The sequence below is a fragment of the Oncorhynchus mykiss genome, chromosome 2, assembly GCF_013265735.2.
Source record: "Oncorhynchus mykiss isolate Arlee chromosome 2, USDA_OmykA_1.1, whole genome shotgun sequence".
Lineage (NCBI taxonomy): Eukaryota > Metazoa > Chordata > Actinopteri > Salmoniformes > Salmonidae > Oncorhynchus > Oncorhynchus mykiss.
Genome location: NC_048566.1, coordinates 12,823,682 through 12,841,486, shown reverse-complemented (window position 1 = coordinate 12,841,486; position 17,805 = coordinate 12,823,682). Strand labels below are relative to the sequence as shown.

The 17,805-nt window shown below is 43.5% G+C and overlaps 1 protein-coding gene across 2 annotated transcripts in view; it reads left to right on the top strand.

The window, feature by feature from the left end:
- Window positions 1-17,805, top strand: part of LOC110525147 (E3 ubiquitin-protein ligase RNF19A) — a 76,747-nt gene that overhangs the window by 48,910 nt on the left and 10,032 nt on the right. For both annotated transcript variants that reach the window (XM_036938224.1, XM_036938228.1), the window contains exons 4-7: window positions 6,879-7,023; window positions 8,552-8,714; window positions 16,217-16,331; window positions 17,579-17,740. In XM_036938224.1, coding sequence (XP_036794119.1) covers window positions 6,879-7,023; window positions 8,552-8,714; window positions 16,217-16,331; window positions 17,579-17,740 — 585 coding nt within the window. The remainder of the gene's footprint in view (window positions 1-6,878; window positions 7,024-8,551; window positions 8,715-16,216; window positions 16,332-17,578; window positions 17,741-17,805) is intronic.

Here is a 17,805-nt window from a genome sequence, read left to right as displayed (position 1 = left end):
GTGAACGGTCTCCATGACGACCTGGAGAAGCTGCTCATAGAACATCGATTTGGAGCAGAAAACTAAAGACATCTGTGATTGGTATTGACCCGGGGGGTCCAAGAATGGATAGTATTGTGGAAAAAATTAGAACGACCCAACGAACCGGTTGTACCCAGACGTACAGTATCTATAATAGTCCTGTCTGATGAGGACAACGAAGACACAGCAGAAAAGATGAGGGAGCTGCTGGCCAACGGGCTGTGAGCTGGTGTCAGCTGCTCACCAAGGGGCTGTGCTGTGAGCTGGTGTCAGAGCTGTTCACCAAGGGGCTGTAAGCTGGTGTCAAAGCTGTTGGCCAACGGGCTGTGAGCTGGTGTTGTGCTGTGAGCTGGTGTCAGAACTGCTCACCAAGGGGCTGTGCTGTGAGCTGGTGTCAGAGCTGCTGGCCAACGGGCTGTGAGCTGGTGTCAGAGCTGTTGGCCAACGGGCTGTGAGCTGATGTCAGAGCTGTTCACCAAGGGGCTGTGCTGTGAGCTGGTGTCAGAGCTGCTCACCAAGGGGCTGTGCTGTGAGCTGGTGTCGGAGCTGCTCACCAAGGGGCTGTGCTGTGAGCTGGTGTCGGAGCTGCTCACCAAGGGGCTGTGCTGTGAGCTGGTGTCAGCTGCTCACCAAGGGGCTGTGCTGTGAGCTGGTGTCAGAGCTGCTCACCAAGGGGCTGTGCTGTGAGCTGGTGTCAGAGCTGCTGGCCACCGAAAGGATGAGAGAAGAGAGGCCCGGGACCCAGGAGTCTGGCCACTGAAAGGATGAGAGAAGAGAGGCCGGGACCCAGGAGTCTGGCCACCGAAAGGATGAGAGAAGAGAGGCCCGGGACCCAGGAGTCTGGCCACTGAAAGGATGAGAGAAGAGAGGCCGGGACCCAGGAGTCTGGCCACTGAAAGGATGAGAGAAGAGAGGCCGGGACCCAGGAGTCTGGCCACTGAAAGGATGAGAGAAGAGAGGCCGGGACCCAGGAGTCTGGCCACTGAAAGGATGAGAGAAGAGAGGCCGGGACCCAGGAGTCTGGCCACTGAAAGGATGAGTGAAGAGAGGCCGGGACCCAGGAGTCTGGCCACTGAAAGGATGAGAGAAGAGAGGCCGGGACCCAGGAGTCGTGAAGGTTACATTTCAGGGGGGGTCAACGATAAAGTGGATGTCCTCCCAGCTGAAGCAACATCTGAAGAGCAACCAAACATTTTGAGAGGGTGTTTATCAGATCGGCCAAGTCCCACACAGATTGAGTCATAACGCCACTTCAGAACCTCTCTCCTACCAGAGATCCCGGCTGGGAGAGATGTCTACATTTCGGGGAATGGAAGGATGATTCAACGGTCTCCTGATCCCGAGGGGCGAACACAGGGGGCCGGGGAAGCTGGACCTCCTGATCCCGAGGGGCGAACACAGGGGGCCGGGGAAGCTGGACCTCCTGATCCCGAGGGGCGAACACAGGGGGCCGGGGAAGCTGGACCTCCTGATCCCGAGGGGCGAACACATGGGGCCGGGGAGGCTGGACCTCCTGATCCCGAGGGGCGAACACAGGGGACCGGGGAGGCTGGACCTCCTGATCCCGAGGGGCGAACACAGGGGGCCGGGGAGGCTGGACCTCCTGATCCCGAGGGGCGAACACAGGGGGCCGGGGTGGCTGGACCTCCTGATCCCGAGGGGCGAACACAGGGGGCCGGGGAGGCTGGACCTCCTGATCCCGAGGGGCGAACACAGGGGGCCGGGGAAGCTGGACCTCCTGATCCCGAGGGGCGAACACAGGGGGCCGGGGAAGCTGGACCTCCTGATCCCGAGGGGCGAACACAGGGGGCCGGGGAGGCTGGACCTCCTGATCCCGAGGGGCGAACACAGGGGGCCGGGGAGGCTGGACCTCCTGATCCCGAGGGGCGAACACAGGGGGCCGGGGAAGCTGGACCTCCTGATCCCGAGGGGCGAACACAGGGGGCCGGGGAAGCTGGACCGCCTGATCCCGAGGGGCGAACACAGGGGGCCGGGGAAGCTGGACCTCCTGATCCCGAGGGGCGAACACAGGGGGCCGGGGAAGCTGGACCTCCTGATCCCGAGGGGCGAACACAGGGGGCCGGGGAAGCTGGACCTCCTGATCCCGAGGGGCGAACACATGGGGCCGGGGAGGCTGGACCTCCTGATCCCGAGGGGCGAACACAGGGGGCCGGGGAGGCTGGACCTCCTGATCCCGAGGGGCGAACACAGGGGGCCGGGGAGGCTGGACCTCCTGATCCCGAGGGGCGAACACAGGGGGCCGGGGTGGCTGGACCTCCTGATCCCGAGGGGCGAACACAGGGGGCCGGGGAGGCTGGACCTCCTGATCCCGAGGGGCGAACACAGGGGGCCGGGGAGGCTGGACCTCCTGATCCCGAGGGGCGAACACAGGGGGCCGGGGAAGCTGGACCTGCAGGCTGGGAACCATCTGCCCAGTCAGTCCGTAAGTGCTAAACAAATTTCTTGAATTCACAGGAATGTTAATGGATGGATGACCACAAACTGTACACTAACAACATTACTACTGCAAGCCTTAAACCCAGGCCTTAAACCCAGGCCTTAAACCCAGGCCTTAAACCCAGGCCTTAAACCCAGGTCTTAAACCCAGGTCTTAAACCCAGGCCTTGAACCCAGGCCTTAAACCCAGGTCTTAAACCCAGGCCTTAAACCCAGGTCTTAAACCCAGGCCTTAAACCCAAGCCTTAAACCCAGGCCTTAAACTAAACCCAGGCCTTAAACCTAGGTCTTAAACCCAGGCCTTAAACCCAGGCCTTAAACCCAGGCCTTGAACCCTGACTTTGTTTATTTGAATGAAACTCCACTGTTGACCTGGATGGTGATTCTTGGTCTGGACACAACGTTCATATGAGAGTCCCTAAAGCTTCAGGTTGTGTCAGATTTCTTGTTAGGAACAAATGATTGGAACAATATAGAGTAAACATTGTGGACCAGTCAATGGGTGGAATAATTGGTGTAAGATTTGAACACAGTGTGTTGCAACATTTTTTTATTTTATCTTGTGATTTACCACTGGGAGGGTTCTACAAGGGGACCTGACTCACCTGGTGCAGGTGTCTTCTGGACACTGATGATTTACCATTGGGAGGGTTCTACAAGGGGACCTGACTCACCTGGTGCAGGTGTCTTCTGGACACTGATGATTTACCACTGGGAGGGTTCTACAAGGGGACCTGACTCACCTGGTGCAGGTGTCTTCTGGACACATTTACCACTGGGAGGGTTCTACAAGGGGACCTGACTCGCCTGGTGCAGGTGTCTTCTGGACACTGATCTACCACTGGGAGGGTTCTACAAGGGGACCTGACTCACCTGGTGCAGGTGTCTTCTGGACACTGATGATCTACCACTGGGAGGGTTCTACAAGGGGACCTGACTCACCTGGTGCAGGTGTCTTCTGGACACTGATGATTTACCACTGGGAGGGTTCTACAAGGGGACCTGACTCACCTGGTGCAGGTGTCTTCTGGACACTGATGATTTACCACTGGGAGGGTTCTACAAGGGGACCTGACTCACCTGGTGCAGGTGTCTTCTGGACACTGATGATTTACCACTGGGAGGGTTCTACAAGGGGACCTGACTCACCTGGTGCAGGTGTCTTCTGGACACTGATCTACCACTGGGAGGGTTCTACAAGGGGACCTGACTCACCTGGTGCAGGTGTCTTCTGGACACTGATGATTTACCACTGGGAGGGTTCTACAAGGGGACCTGACTCACCTGGTGCAGGTGTCTTCTGGACACTGATGATTTACCACTGGGAGGGTTCTACAAGGGGACCTGACTCACCTGGTGCAGGTGTCTTCTGGACACTGATGATCTACCACTGGGAGGGTTCTACAAGGGGACCTGACTCACCTGGTGCAGGTGTCTTCTGGACACTGATGATTTACCACTGGGAGGGTTCTACAAGGGGACCTGACTCACCTGGTGCAGGTGTCTTCTGGACACTGATGATTTACCACTGGGAGGGTTCTACAAGGGGACCTGACTCACCTGGTGCAGGTGTCTTCTGGACACTGATGATTTACCACTGGGAGGGTTCTACAAGGGGACCTGACTCACCTGGTGCAGGTGTCTTCTGGACACATTTACCACTGGGAGGGTTCTACAAGGGGACCTGACTCACCTGGTGCAGGTGTCTTCTGGACACTGATGATTTACCACTGAGAGGGTTCTACAAGGGGACCTGACTCACCTGGTGCAGGTGTCTTCTGGACACTGATGATTTACCACTGGGAGGGTTCTACAAGGGGACCTGACTCACCTGGTGCAGGTGTCTTCTGGACACTGATGATTTACCACTGGGAGGGTTCTACAAGGGGACCTGACTCACCTGGTGCAGGTGTCTTCTGGACACTGATGATTTACCACTGGGAGGGTTCTACAAGGGGACCTGACTCACCTGGTGCAGGTGTCTTCTGGACACTGATGATTTACCACTGGGAGGGTTCTACAAGGGGACCTGACTCACCTGGTGCAGGTGTCTTCTGGACACTGATGATCTACCACTGGGAGGGTTCTACAAGGGGACCTGACTCACCTGGTGCAGGTGTCTTCTGGACACTGATGATTTACCACTGGGAGGGTTCTACAAGGGGACCTGACTCACCTGGTGCAGGTGTCTTCTGGACACATTTACCACTGGGAGGGTTCTACAAGGGGACCTGACTCGCCTGGTACAGGTGTCTTCTGGACACTGATTTACCACTGGGAGGGTTCTACAAGGGGACCTGACTCACCTGGTGCAGGTGTCTTCTGGACACTGATGATTTACCACTGGGAGGGTTCTACAAGGGGACCTGACTCACCTGGTGCAGGTGTCTTCTAGACACTGATGATTTACCACTGGGAGGGTTCTACAAGGGGACCTGACTCACCTGGTGCAGGTGTCTTCTGGACACTGATCTACCACTGGGAGGGTTCTACAAGGGGACCTGACTCACCTGGTGCAGGTGTCTTCTGGACACTGATGATTTACCACTGGGAGGGTTCTACAAGGGGACCTGACTCACCTGGTGCAGGTGTCTTCTGGACACTGATGATTTACCACTGGGAGGGTTCTACAAGGGGACCTGACTCACCTGGTGCAGGTGTCTTCTGGACACTGATGATTTACCACTGGGAGGGTTCTACAAGGGGACCTGACTCACCTGGTGCAGGTGTCTTCTGGACACTGATGATTTACCACTGGGAGGGTTCTACAAGGGGACCTGACTCACCTGGTGCAGGTGTCTTCTGGACACTGATGATTTACCACTGGGAGGGTTCTACAAGGGGACCTGACTCACCTGGTGCAGGTGTCTTCTGGACACTGATGATTTACCACTGGGAGGGTTCTACAAGGGGACCTGACTCACCTGGTGCAGGTGTCTTCTGGACACTGATGTCTCTGGGTCTTTCTAGAAACTAGGGTACAAGTCAGGATTTCCTGTACTGGACAACTTGTTACATCTGAAGTCATTGATAATAATCAGCAATTTTTTTCATGCCATTACATTAAGAGAAACACCAGAAGAAAGATGCCCAAGGCCCCTGCTCATCTACATGAACGTGCCTTAGGCATGCTGCAAGGAGGCATGAGGACTGCAGATGTGGCCAGGGCAATAAATTGCAATGTCTGTACTGTGAGACGCCAAAGACAGCGCTTCAGGGAGACAGGACGGACAGCTGATCGTCCTCGCAGTGGCAGACCACGTGTAACAACACCTGCACAGGATCGATACATCCGAACATCACACCTGCGGGACAGGTACAGGATGGGAACAACTGCCCGAGTTACACCAGGAACGCACAATCCCTCCATCAGTGCTCAGACTGTCCGCAATAGGCTGAGAGAGGCTGGACTGAGGGCTTGTAGGCCTGTTGTAAGGCAGGTCCTCACCAGACATCACCGGCAACAGCGTCGCCTATGGGCACAAACCCACCGTCGCTGGACCAGACAGGACTGGCAAAAAGTGCTCTAAAATGGATTAAATTCGTTTTTTTTTCCCCCTCGTCAATCTACACACAATACTTAATGACAAAGCAAAACAGGTTTTTAGAAATGTTAGCAAATGTATTAAAAAATAAAAAAACAGAAATACCTTATTTAAGGTCCCACAGTAGTCAGTGCATGTCAGAGCAACAACCAAGCCATGAGGTCGAAGGAATTGTCCGTAGAGCTCCGAGACAGGATTGTGTCGAGGCACAGATCTGGGGAAGGGTATCAAAATATTTCTGCAGCATTGAAGGTCCCCAAGAACAAAATGGCCTCCATTATTCTTAAATGGAAGAAGTTTGGAACCACCAAGACTAGAGCTGTCCGCACAGCCAAACTGAGCAATCTGTGGAGAAGGGCCTGTACAAATATTTACACATGTTAAGTTTGCTGAAAATAAACGTAGTTTATCTCTCCTGGCTCCTGTGGAAGGAACCATGGAATGAAGCCCTGTGAAATAAGACGCTGGTGAAATGATTTTATATTATGTTATGTTATTATGTTTAGGTTTTATGGAACCGTCTTCTATGTCAGAGAAGAACAAACAAAATGTTTTCAACTGGGATACATTCATTCAGAAAGTATTCAGACCCCTTGACGTTTTTCACATTTTGTTACGTTACAGCCTTATCCTAAAATAGATTACATAGTCTTTCCCTTCCCCTCCTTTCCCACCGAGCTCCTTGTGTGGCCAGATGAGAACCCGGAATACTGCCTCTGGCAATAGAAGTAGGTAGGTTGAGAATGTTCTAGATGAAGAAGAGGGTGTATGTGCTGTCTGGGATTTAAGGGGGAGGTGTGGTCCACTGTTTCTGTTTTAACAACAAACACGGCGTTTCTATTCCTTCATCCCCAGCCGATGACATCAAGCCCTGTCCGCGCTGCGCTGCTTACATCATCAAGATGAACGACGGCAGTTGTAACCACATGACCTGCGCCGTCTGTGGCTGTGAGTTCTGCTGGCTCTGCATGAAGGAGATCTCTGACCTGCACTACCTGAGGTGAGAGGCAGAGGGGTGAGGAGTCTGTCAACACTCAGGGAGTCATACATCACTATCTATACAGGAACCACAGGGTTCTGCCTCTGAATAGCCAGAGTTCTGCTAGACTATATGCCCTAGACTGTCCCCTGGTCAGCCTGTCATAGTTGGGTTGTTATCATCTCTGTCCCCTGGTCAGCCTGTCAGGGTTGGGTTGTTATCATCTCTGTCCCCTGGTCAGCCTGTCAGGGTTGGGTTGTTATCATCTCTGTCCCCTGGTCAGCCTGTCAGGGTTGGGTTGTAATCATCTCTGTCCCCTGGTCAGCCTGTCAGGGTTGGGTTGTTATCATCTCTGTCCCCTGGTCAGCCTGTCAGGGTTGGGTTGTTATCATCTCTGTCCTCTGGTCAGCCTGTCAGGGTTGGGTTTTAATCATCTCTGTCCCCTGGTCAGCCTGTCAGGGTTGGGTTGTAATCATCTCTGTCCCCTCCCCAGCCTGTCAGGGTTGGGTTGTTATCATCTCGGTTGGGTTGTAATCATCTCGGTTGGGTTGTAATCATCTCGGTTGGGTTGTAATCATCACTGTCCCCTCCCCAGCCTGTCAGGGTTGGGTTGTAATCATCTCTGTCCCCTGGTCAGCCTGTCATGGTTGGGTTGTTATCATCTCTGTCCCCTCCCCAGCCTGTCAGGGTTGGGTTGTTATCATCTCTGTCCTCTGGTCAGCCTGTCAGGGTTGGGTTGTAATCATCTCTGTCCCCTGGTCAGCCTGTCAGGGTTGGGTTGTTATCATCTCTGTCCCCTGGTCAGCCTGTCAGGGTTGGGTTGTTATCATCTCTGTCCCCTGGTCAGCCTGTCAGGGTTGGGTTGTAATCATCTCTGTCCCCTGGTCAGCCTGTCAGGGTTGGGTTGTTATCATCTCTGTCCCCTGGTCAGCCTGTCAGGGTTGGGTTGTTATCATCTCTGTCCCCTGGTCAGCCTGTCTGGGTTGGGTTGTTATCATCTCTGTCCCCTGGTCAGCCTGTCAGGGTTGGGTTGTAATCATCTCTGTCCCCTGGTCAGCCTGTTATCATCTCTGTCCCCTGGTCAGCCTGTCAGGGTTGGGTTGTTATCATCTCTGTCCCCTGGTCAGCCTGTCATGGTTGGGTTGTTATCATCTCTGTCCCCTGGTCAGCCTGTCAGGGTTGGGTTGTTATCATCTCTGTCACCTGGTCAGCCTGTCAGGGTTGGGTTGTAATCATCTCTGTCCCCTGGTCAGCCTGTCAGGGTTGGGTTGTTATCATCTCTGTCCCCTGGTCAGCCTGTCAGGGTTGGGTTGTTATCATCTCTGTCCCCTGGTCAGCCTGTCAGGGTTGGGTTGTTATCATCTCTGTCCCCTGGTCAGCCTGTCAGGGTTGGGTTGTAATCATCTCTGTCCCCTGGTCAGCCTGTCAGGGTTGGGTTGTAATCATCTCTGTCCCCTGGTCAGCCTGTCAGGGTTGGGTTGTTATCATCTCTGTCCCCTGGTCAGCCTGTCAGGGTTGGGTTGTAATCATCTCTCTCCGTCCTCCCCAGCCCGTCAGGATGTACCTTCTGGGGCAGGAAGCCGTGGAGCAGGAAGAAGAAGATTCTGTGGCAGCTGGGCACGCTGGTGGGCGCTCCGGTGGGCATCGCTCTGATCGCTGGCATCGCCGTCCCCGCCATGATCATAGGCATCCCTGTGTACGTGGGGAGGAAGGTGAGCTGACCCTAAACACACGGCAGACTGAGGTCATCAGATGACATCAGCCGTCGTGTTGACAGATAGATGACCAGACAACAGAGAAGCCGTTCATCAGTAATGGGTCTGTGCTGTAAACGGGATGATCAGGTGGAAGTCTAGTCGTCTGTACAACCAGAAAGTTGATAATCAGCTCGTGGACTAAAGATGGAGGAATGTACTGGAGAACTTAACCTACAGCGTTGTTTCCAACAACTACTGTGTACGAGTCAATGATTACACAGGCTTGTTTTATATGAACACAGAATAATACAGATAGTTGTTTTATATGAATATAGAATAATACAGATAGTTGTTTTATATGAATATAGAATAATACAGATAGTTGTTTTATATGAATATAGAATAATACAGATAGTTGTTTTATATGAACACAGAATAATACAGATAGTTGTTTTATATGAATATAGAATAATACAGATAGTTGTTTTATATGAATATAGAATAATACAGATAGTTGTTTTATATGAACACAGAATAATACAGATAGTTGTTTTATATGAACACAGACAGAATAATACAGTGAGTTGTTTTATATGAACACAGAATAATACAGTTGTTTTATATGAATATAGAATAATACAGATAGTTGTTTTATATGAACACAGAATAATACAGTTAGTTGTTTTATATGAACACAGACAGAATAATACAGTTGTTTTATATGAACACAGAATAATACAGTTGTTTTATATGAATATAGAATAATACAGATAGTTGTTTTATATGAACACAGAATAATACAGTTAGTTGTTTTATATGAATATAGAATAATACAGATAGTTGTTTTATATGAACACAGAATAATACAGTTGTTTTATATGAACACAGAATAATACAGTTGTTTTAATGAACACAGACAGAATAATAGTTGTTTTATATGAACACAGACAGAATAATAGTTGTTTTAATGAACACAGACAGAATAATACAGTTGTTTTAATGAACACAGACAGAATAATACAGTTGTTTTATATGAACACAGAATAATACAGTTAGTTGTTTTATATGAACACAGACAGAATAATACAGTTGTTTTATATGAATATAGACAGAATAATACAGTTAGTTGTTTTATATGAACACAGAATAATACAGTTAGTTGTTTTATATGAACACAGAATAATACAGTTGTTTTATATGAACACAGAATAATACAGTTAGTTGTTTTATATGAACACAGAATAATACAGTTGTTTTATATGAACACAGAATAATACAGTTGTTTTATATGAACACAGAATAATACAGTTGTTTTATATGAACACAGAATAATACAGTTGTTTTAATGAACACAGACAGAATAATACAGTTAGTTGTTTTATATGAACACAGAATAATACAGTGAGTTGTTTTATATGAACACAGAATAATACAGTTGTTTTAATGAACACAGACAGAATAATACAGTTGTTTTATATGAACACAGAATAATACAGTTGTTTTATATGAACACAGAATAATACAGTTGTTTTATATGAACACAGACAGAATAATACAGTTAGTTGTTTTATATGAACACAGAATAATACAGTTGTTTTAATGAACACAGACAGAATAATACAGTTGTTTTATATGAACACAGAATAATACAGTTGTTTTATATGAACACAGAATAATACAGTTGTTTTATATGAACACAGAATAATACAGTGAGTTGTTTTATATGAACACAGAATAATACAGTTGTTTTAATGAACACAGACAGAATAATACAGTTGTTTTATATGAACACAGAATAATACAGTTGTTTTATATGAACACAGAATAATACAGTTGTTTTATATGAACACAGACAGAATAATACAGTTAGTTGTTTTATATGAACACAGAATAATACAGTGAGTTGTTTTATATGAACACAGAATAATACAGTTGTTTTAATGAACACAGACAGAATAATACAGTTGTTTTATATGAACACAGAATAATACAGTTGTTTTATATGAACACAGAATAATACAGTTGTTTTATATGAACACAGAATAATACAGTTGTTTTAATGAACACAGACAGAATAATAGTTGTTTTATATGAACACAGAATAATACAGTTGTTTTAATGAACACAGACAGAATAATAGTTGTTTTATATGAACACAGACAGAATAATAGTTGTTTTATATGAACACAGACAGAATAATACAGTTGTTTTAATGAACACAGACAGAATAATACAGTTGTTTTATATGAACACAGACAGAATAATAGTTGTTTTAATGAACACAGACAGAATAATACAGTTGTTTTAATGAACACAGACAGAATAATAGTTGTTTTAATGAACACAGACAGAATAATACAGTTGTTTTAATGAACACAGACAGAATAATACAGTTGTTTTATATGAACACAGAATAATACAGTTAGTTGTTTTATATGAACACAGAATAATACAGTTGTTTTATATGAACACAGACAGAATAATACAGTTGTTTTATATGAACACAGAATAATACAGTTAGTTGTTTTATATGAACACAGAATAATACAGTTAGTTGTTTTATATGAATATAGAATAATACAGATAGTTGTTTTATATGAACACAGAATAATACAGTTGTTTTATATGAACACAGAATAATACAGTTAGTTGTTTTATATGAACACAGACAGAATAATACAGTTAGTTGTTTTATATGAACACAGACAGAATAATACAGTTGTTTTATATGAACACAGAATAATACAGTTAGTTGTTTTATATGAACACAGAATAATACAGTTGTTTTATATGAACACAGACAGAATAATACAGTTGTTTTATATGAACACAGAATAATACAGTTAGTTGTTTTATATGAACACAGAATAATACAGTTAGTTGTTTTATATGAATATAGAATAATACAGATAGTTGTTTTATATGAACACAGAATAATACAGTTGTTTTATATGAACACAGAATAATACAGTTAGTTGTTTTATATGAATATAGAATAATACAGATAGTTGTTTTATATGAACACAGAATAATACAGTTGTTTTAATGAACACAGACAGAATAATACAGTTGTTTTAATGAACACAGACAGAATAATACAGTTGTTTTATATGAACACAGACAGAATAATACAGTTGTTTTAATGAACACAGACAGAATAATACAGTTGTTTTAATGAACACAGACAGAATAATAGTTGTTTTATATGAACACAGACAGAATAATACAGTTGTTTTATATGAACACAGACAGAATAATAGTTGTTTTAAATGAACACAGACAGAATAATACAGTTGTTTTAATGAACACAGACAGAATAATACAGTTGTTTTAATGAACACAGACAGAATAATACAGTTGTTTTATATGAACACAGAATAATACAGTTGTTTTATATGAACACAGAATAATACAGTTAGTTGTTTTATATGAATATAGAATAATACAGATAGTTGTTTTATATGAACACAGAATAATACAGTTAGTTGTTTTATATGAATATAGAATAATACAGATAGTTGTTTTATATGAACACAGAATAATACAGTTGTTTTATATGAACACAGAATAATACAGTTAGTTGTTTCATATGAATATAGAATAATACAGATAGTTGTTTTATATGAACACAGAATAATACAGTTGTTTTAATGAACACAGACAGAATAATACAGTTGTTTTAATGAACACAGACAGAATAATAGTTGTTTTATATGAACACAGAATAATACAGTTAGTTGTTTTATATGAACACAGAATAATACAGTTAGTTGTTTTATATGAATATAGAATAATACAGATAGTTGTTTTATATGAACACAGAATAATACAGTTGTTTTATATGAACACAGAATAATACAGTTAGTTGTTTTATATGAATATAGAATAATACAGATAGTTGTTTTATATGAACACAGAATAATACAGTTGTTTTAATGAACACAGACAGAATAATACAGTTGTTTTAATGAACACAGACAGAATAATACAGTTGTTTTATATGAACACAGACAGAATAATACAGTTGTTTTAATGAACACAGACAGAATAATACAGTTGTTTTAATGAACACAGACAGAATAATACAGTTGTTTTAATGAACACAGACAGAATAATACAGTTGTTTTAATGAACACAGACAGAATAATAGTTGTTTTATATGAACACAGACAGAATAATACAGTTGTTTTATATGAACACAGACAGAATAATAGTTGTTTTAAATGAACACAGACAGAATAATACAGTTGTTTTAATGAACACAGACAGAATAATAGTTGTTTTATATGAACACAGACAGAATAATAGTTGTTTTAATGAACACAGACAGAATAATACAGTTGTTTTAATGAACACAGACAGAATAATACAGTTGTTTTATATGAACACAGAATAATACAGTTAGTTGTTTTATATGAACACAGACAGAATAATACAGTTGTTTTATATGAATATAGACAGAATAATACAGTTAGTTGTTTTATATGAACACAGAATAATACAGTTAGTTGTTTTATATGAACACAGAATAATACAGTTGTTTTATATGAACACAGAATAATACAGTTGTTTTATATGAACACAGACAGAATAATACAGTTAGTTGTTTTATATGAACACAGAATAATACAGTTGTTTTATATGAACACAGAATAATACAGTTGTTTTAATGAACACAGACAGAATAATACAGTTGTTTTATATGAACACAGAATAATACAGTGAGTTGTTTTATATGAACACAGAATAATACAGTTGTTTTAATGAACACAGACAGAATAATACAGTTGTTTTATATGAACACAGAATAATACAGTTGTTTTATATGAACACAGAATAATACAGTTGTTTTATATGAACACAGACAGAATAATACAGTTAGTTGTTTTATATGAACACAGAATAATACAGTTGTTTTAATGAACACAGACAGAATAATACAGTTGTTTTATATGAACACAGAATAATACAGTTGTTTTATATGAACACAGAATAATACAGTTGTTTTATATGAACACAGAATAATACAGTGAGTTGTTTTATATGAACACAGAATAATACAGTTGTTTTAATGAACACAGACAGAATAATACAGTTGTTTTATATGAACACAGAATAATACAGTTGTTTTATATGAACACAGAATAATACAGTTGTTTTATATGAACACAGAATAATACAGTTGTTTTAATGAACACAGACAGAATAATAGTTGTTTTATATGAACACAGAATAATACAGTTGTTTTAATGAACACAGACAGAATAATAGTTGTTTTATATGAACACAGACAGAATAATAGTTGTTTTATATGAACACAGACAGAATAATACAGTTGTTTTAATGAACACAGACAGAATAATACAGTTGTTTTATATGAACACAGACAGAATAATAGTTGTTTTAATGAACACAGACAGAATAATACAGTTGTTTTAATGAACACAGACAGAATAATAGTTGTTTTAATGAACACAGACAGAATAATACAGTTGTTTTAATGAACACAGACAGAATAATACAGTTGTTTTATATGAACACAGAATAATACAGTTAGTTGTTTTATATGAACACAGACAGAATAATACCGTTGTTTTATATGAACACAGACAGAATAATACAGTTGTTTTATATGAACACAGAATAATACAGTTAGTTGTTTTATATGAACACAGACAGAATAATACAGTGAGTTGTTTTATATGAACACAGACAGAATAATACAGTGAGTTGTTTTATATGAACACAGACAGAATAATACAGTGAGTTGTTTTATATGAACACAGACAGAATAATACAGTGAGTTGTTTTATATGAACACAGACAGAATAATACAGTGAGTTGTTTTATATGAACACAGACAGAATACTACAGTTGTTTTATATGAACACAGAATAATACAGTTGTTTTATATGAACACAGACAGAATAATACAGTTAGTTGTTTTATATGAACACAGACAGAATAATACAGTGAGTTGTTTTATATGAACACAGACAGAATAATACAGTTGTTTTATATGAACACAGAATAATACAGTTGTTTTATATGAACACAGACAGAATAATACAGTTAGTTGTTTTATATGAACACAGAATAATACAGTTAGTTGTTTTATATGAACACAGAATAATACAGTTAGTTGTTTTATATGAACACAGACAGAATAATACAGTTGTTTTATATGAACACAGAATAATACAGTTAGTTGTTTTATATGAACACAGAATAATACAGTTAGTTGTTTTATATGAACACAGAATAATACAGTGAGTTGTTTTATATGAACACAGAATAATACAGTTAGTTGTTTTATATGAACACAGAATAATACAGTGAGTTGTTTTATATGAACACAGAATAATACAGTTAGTTGTTTTATATGAACACAGAATAATAGTTAGTTGTTTTATATGAACACAGACAGAATAATACAGTTGTTTTAATGAACACAGACAGAATAATACAGTTGTTTTAATGAACACAGACAGAATAATACAGTTGTTTTAATGAACACAGACAGAATAATACAGTTGTTTTAATGAACACAGACAGAATAATACAGTTGTTTTAATGAACACAGACAGAATAATACAGTTGTTTTAATGAACACAGACAGAATAATACCGTTGTTTTATATGAACACAGAATAATAACGTTAGCCAATAGATGGAACCACTGCATCACTCGTGTTTTCAGTAAGTCGGGAGTCATGGTTCTCCTCACAGTACGGTGACCCCTGACCTAACCCTGTCTGTCAGATCTTTGACCCCTGACCTGTAACCCCCATCTGTCAGATCCATGACCCCTGACCTCTAACCCCCATCTGTCAGATCCATGACCCCTGACCTCTAACCCCCATCTGTCAGATCCATGACCCCTGACCTGTAACCTCCATCTGTCAGATCCATGACCCCTGACCTGTAAACCCCCATCTGTCAGATCCATGACCCCTGATCTTTAACCTCCATCTATCAGATCCATAACCCCTGACCTGTAAACCCCCATCTGTCAGACCCATGACCCCTGATCTTTAACCTCCATCTGACTGTCAGATCCATGACCCCTGACCTGTAACCTCCATCTGTCTGTCAGATCCATGACCCCTGACCTGTAACCTCCATCTGTCTGTCAGATCTATAACCTCTGACCTCTAACCCAGTCTGTCTGATCTATAACCCCTGTATGTCCGTCTGTCTGGTCTATAACCTCTGACCCGTCTGCCTGTCAGATCTATAACCCCTGACCTTTAACCCCTCTATGTCTGTTAGATCTATAACAGCTATGAGGGGAAGGACATCTCTCCTCACAGGAGGAACCTGGTGATAGCAGGAGGAGTCACTCTGTCTGATCTATAACCTCTTACCTCTAACCCGTCTGTCTGTCTGTCTGTTAGATCTATAACCGCTATGAGGGGAAGGACATCTCTCCTCACAGGAGGAACCTGGTGATAGCAGGAGGAGTCACTCTGTCTGACCTATAACCTCTGACCTCTAACCCGTCTGTCTGTCTGTTAGATCTATAACCGCTATGAGGGGAAGGACATCTCTCCTCACAGGAGGAACCTGGTGATAGTAGGAGGAGTCACTCTGTCTGTCATCATGTCTCCTGTGGTGGCAGCCGTCTCTGTCGGTCAGTATACTGTATTCTGTCTGTCATCATGTCCCCTGTGGTCAGTATACTGTACTCTGTCTGTCATCATGTCTCCTGTGGTGGCAGCCGTCTCTGTCGGTCAGTATACTGTATTCTGTCTGTCATCATGTCCCCTGTGGTCAGTATACTGTACTCTGTCTGTCATCATGTCTCCTGTGGTGGCAGCCGTCTCTGTCGGTCAGTATACTGTATTCTGTCTGTCATCATGTCCCCTGTGGTCAGTATACTGTACTCTGTCATCATGTCCCCTGTGGTCAGTATACTGTACTCTGTCTGTCATCATGTCCCCTGTGGTCAGTATACTGTACTCTGTCTGTCATCATGTCCCCTGTGGTCAGTATACTGTACTCTGTCTGTCATCATGTCCCCTGTGGTCAGTATACTGTATTCTGTCTGTCATCATGTCCCCTGTGGTCAGTATACTGTACTGTCTGTCATCATGTCCCCTGAGTAGTGACCGACTGCTCTTAGGAGACACAGGGGTCTCTGGTTGTTTAGATGAGCTAGTAGTGACCGACTGCTCTTAGGAGACACAGGGGTCTCTGGTTGTTTAGATGAGCTAGTAGTGACCGACTGCTCTTAGGAGACACAGGGGTCTCTGGTTGTTTAGATGAGCTAGTAGTGACCAACTGCTCTTAGGAGACACAGGGGTCTCTGGTTGTTTAGATGAGCTAGTAGTGACCGACTGCTCTTAGGAGACACAGGGGTCTCTGGTTGTTTAGATGAGCTAGTAGTGACCGACTGCTCTTAGGAGACACAGGGGTCTCTGGTTGTTTAGATGAGCTAGTAGTGACCGACTGCTCTTAGGAGACACAGGGGTCTCTGGTTGTTTAGATGAGCTAGTAGTGACCGACTGCTCTTAGGAGACACAGGGGTCTCTGGTTGTTTAGATGAGCTAGTAGTGACCGACTGCTCTTAGGAGACACAGGGGTCTCTGGTTGTTTAGATGAGCTAGTAGTGACCGACTGCTCTTAGGAGACACAGGGGTCTCTGGTTGTTTAGATGAGCTAGTAGTGACCGACTGCTCTTAGGAGACACAGGGGTCTCTGGTTGTTTAGATGAGCTAGTAGTGACCGACTGCTCTTAGGAGACACAGGGGTCTCTGGTTGTTTAGATGAGCTAGTAGTGACCGACTGCTCTTAGGAGACACAGTGGTCTCTGCTGGTTGTCTGGTGTCCCTCCCCAGGGTGTGAGGTGGTTAACTGTCTCTCTCTCTGTGTGTCCAGGCATCGGCGTGCCCATCATGCTGGCGTACGTGTACGGCGTGGTGCCCATCTCTCTGTGTCGCAGCGGGGGCTGTGGCGTCTCCACTGGTAATGGGAAAGGAGTCCGCATCGAGTTCGATGACGAGAACCAGATGACCGCAGGGAGTGGGGCGCAAGCTACTGGTACGTCTCTCCACACACACACACACACACACACACACACACACACACACACACACACACAGAGA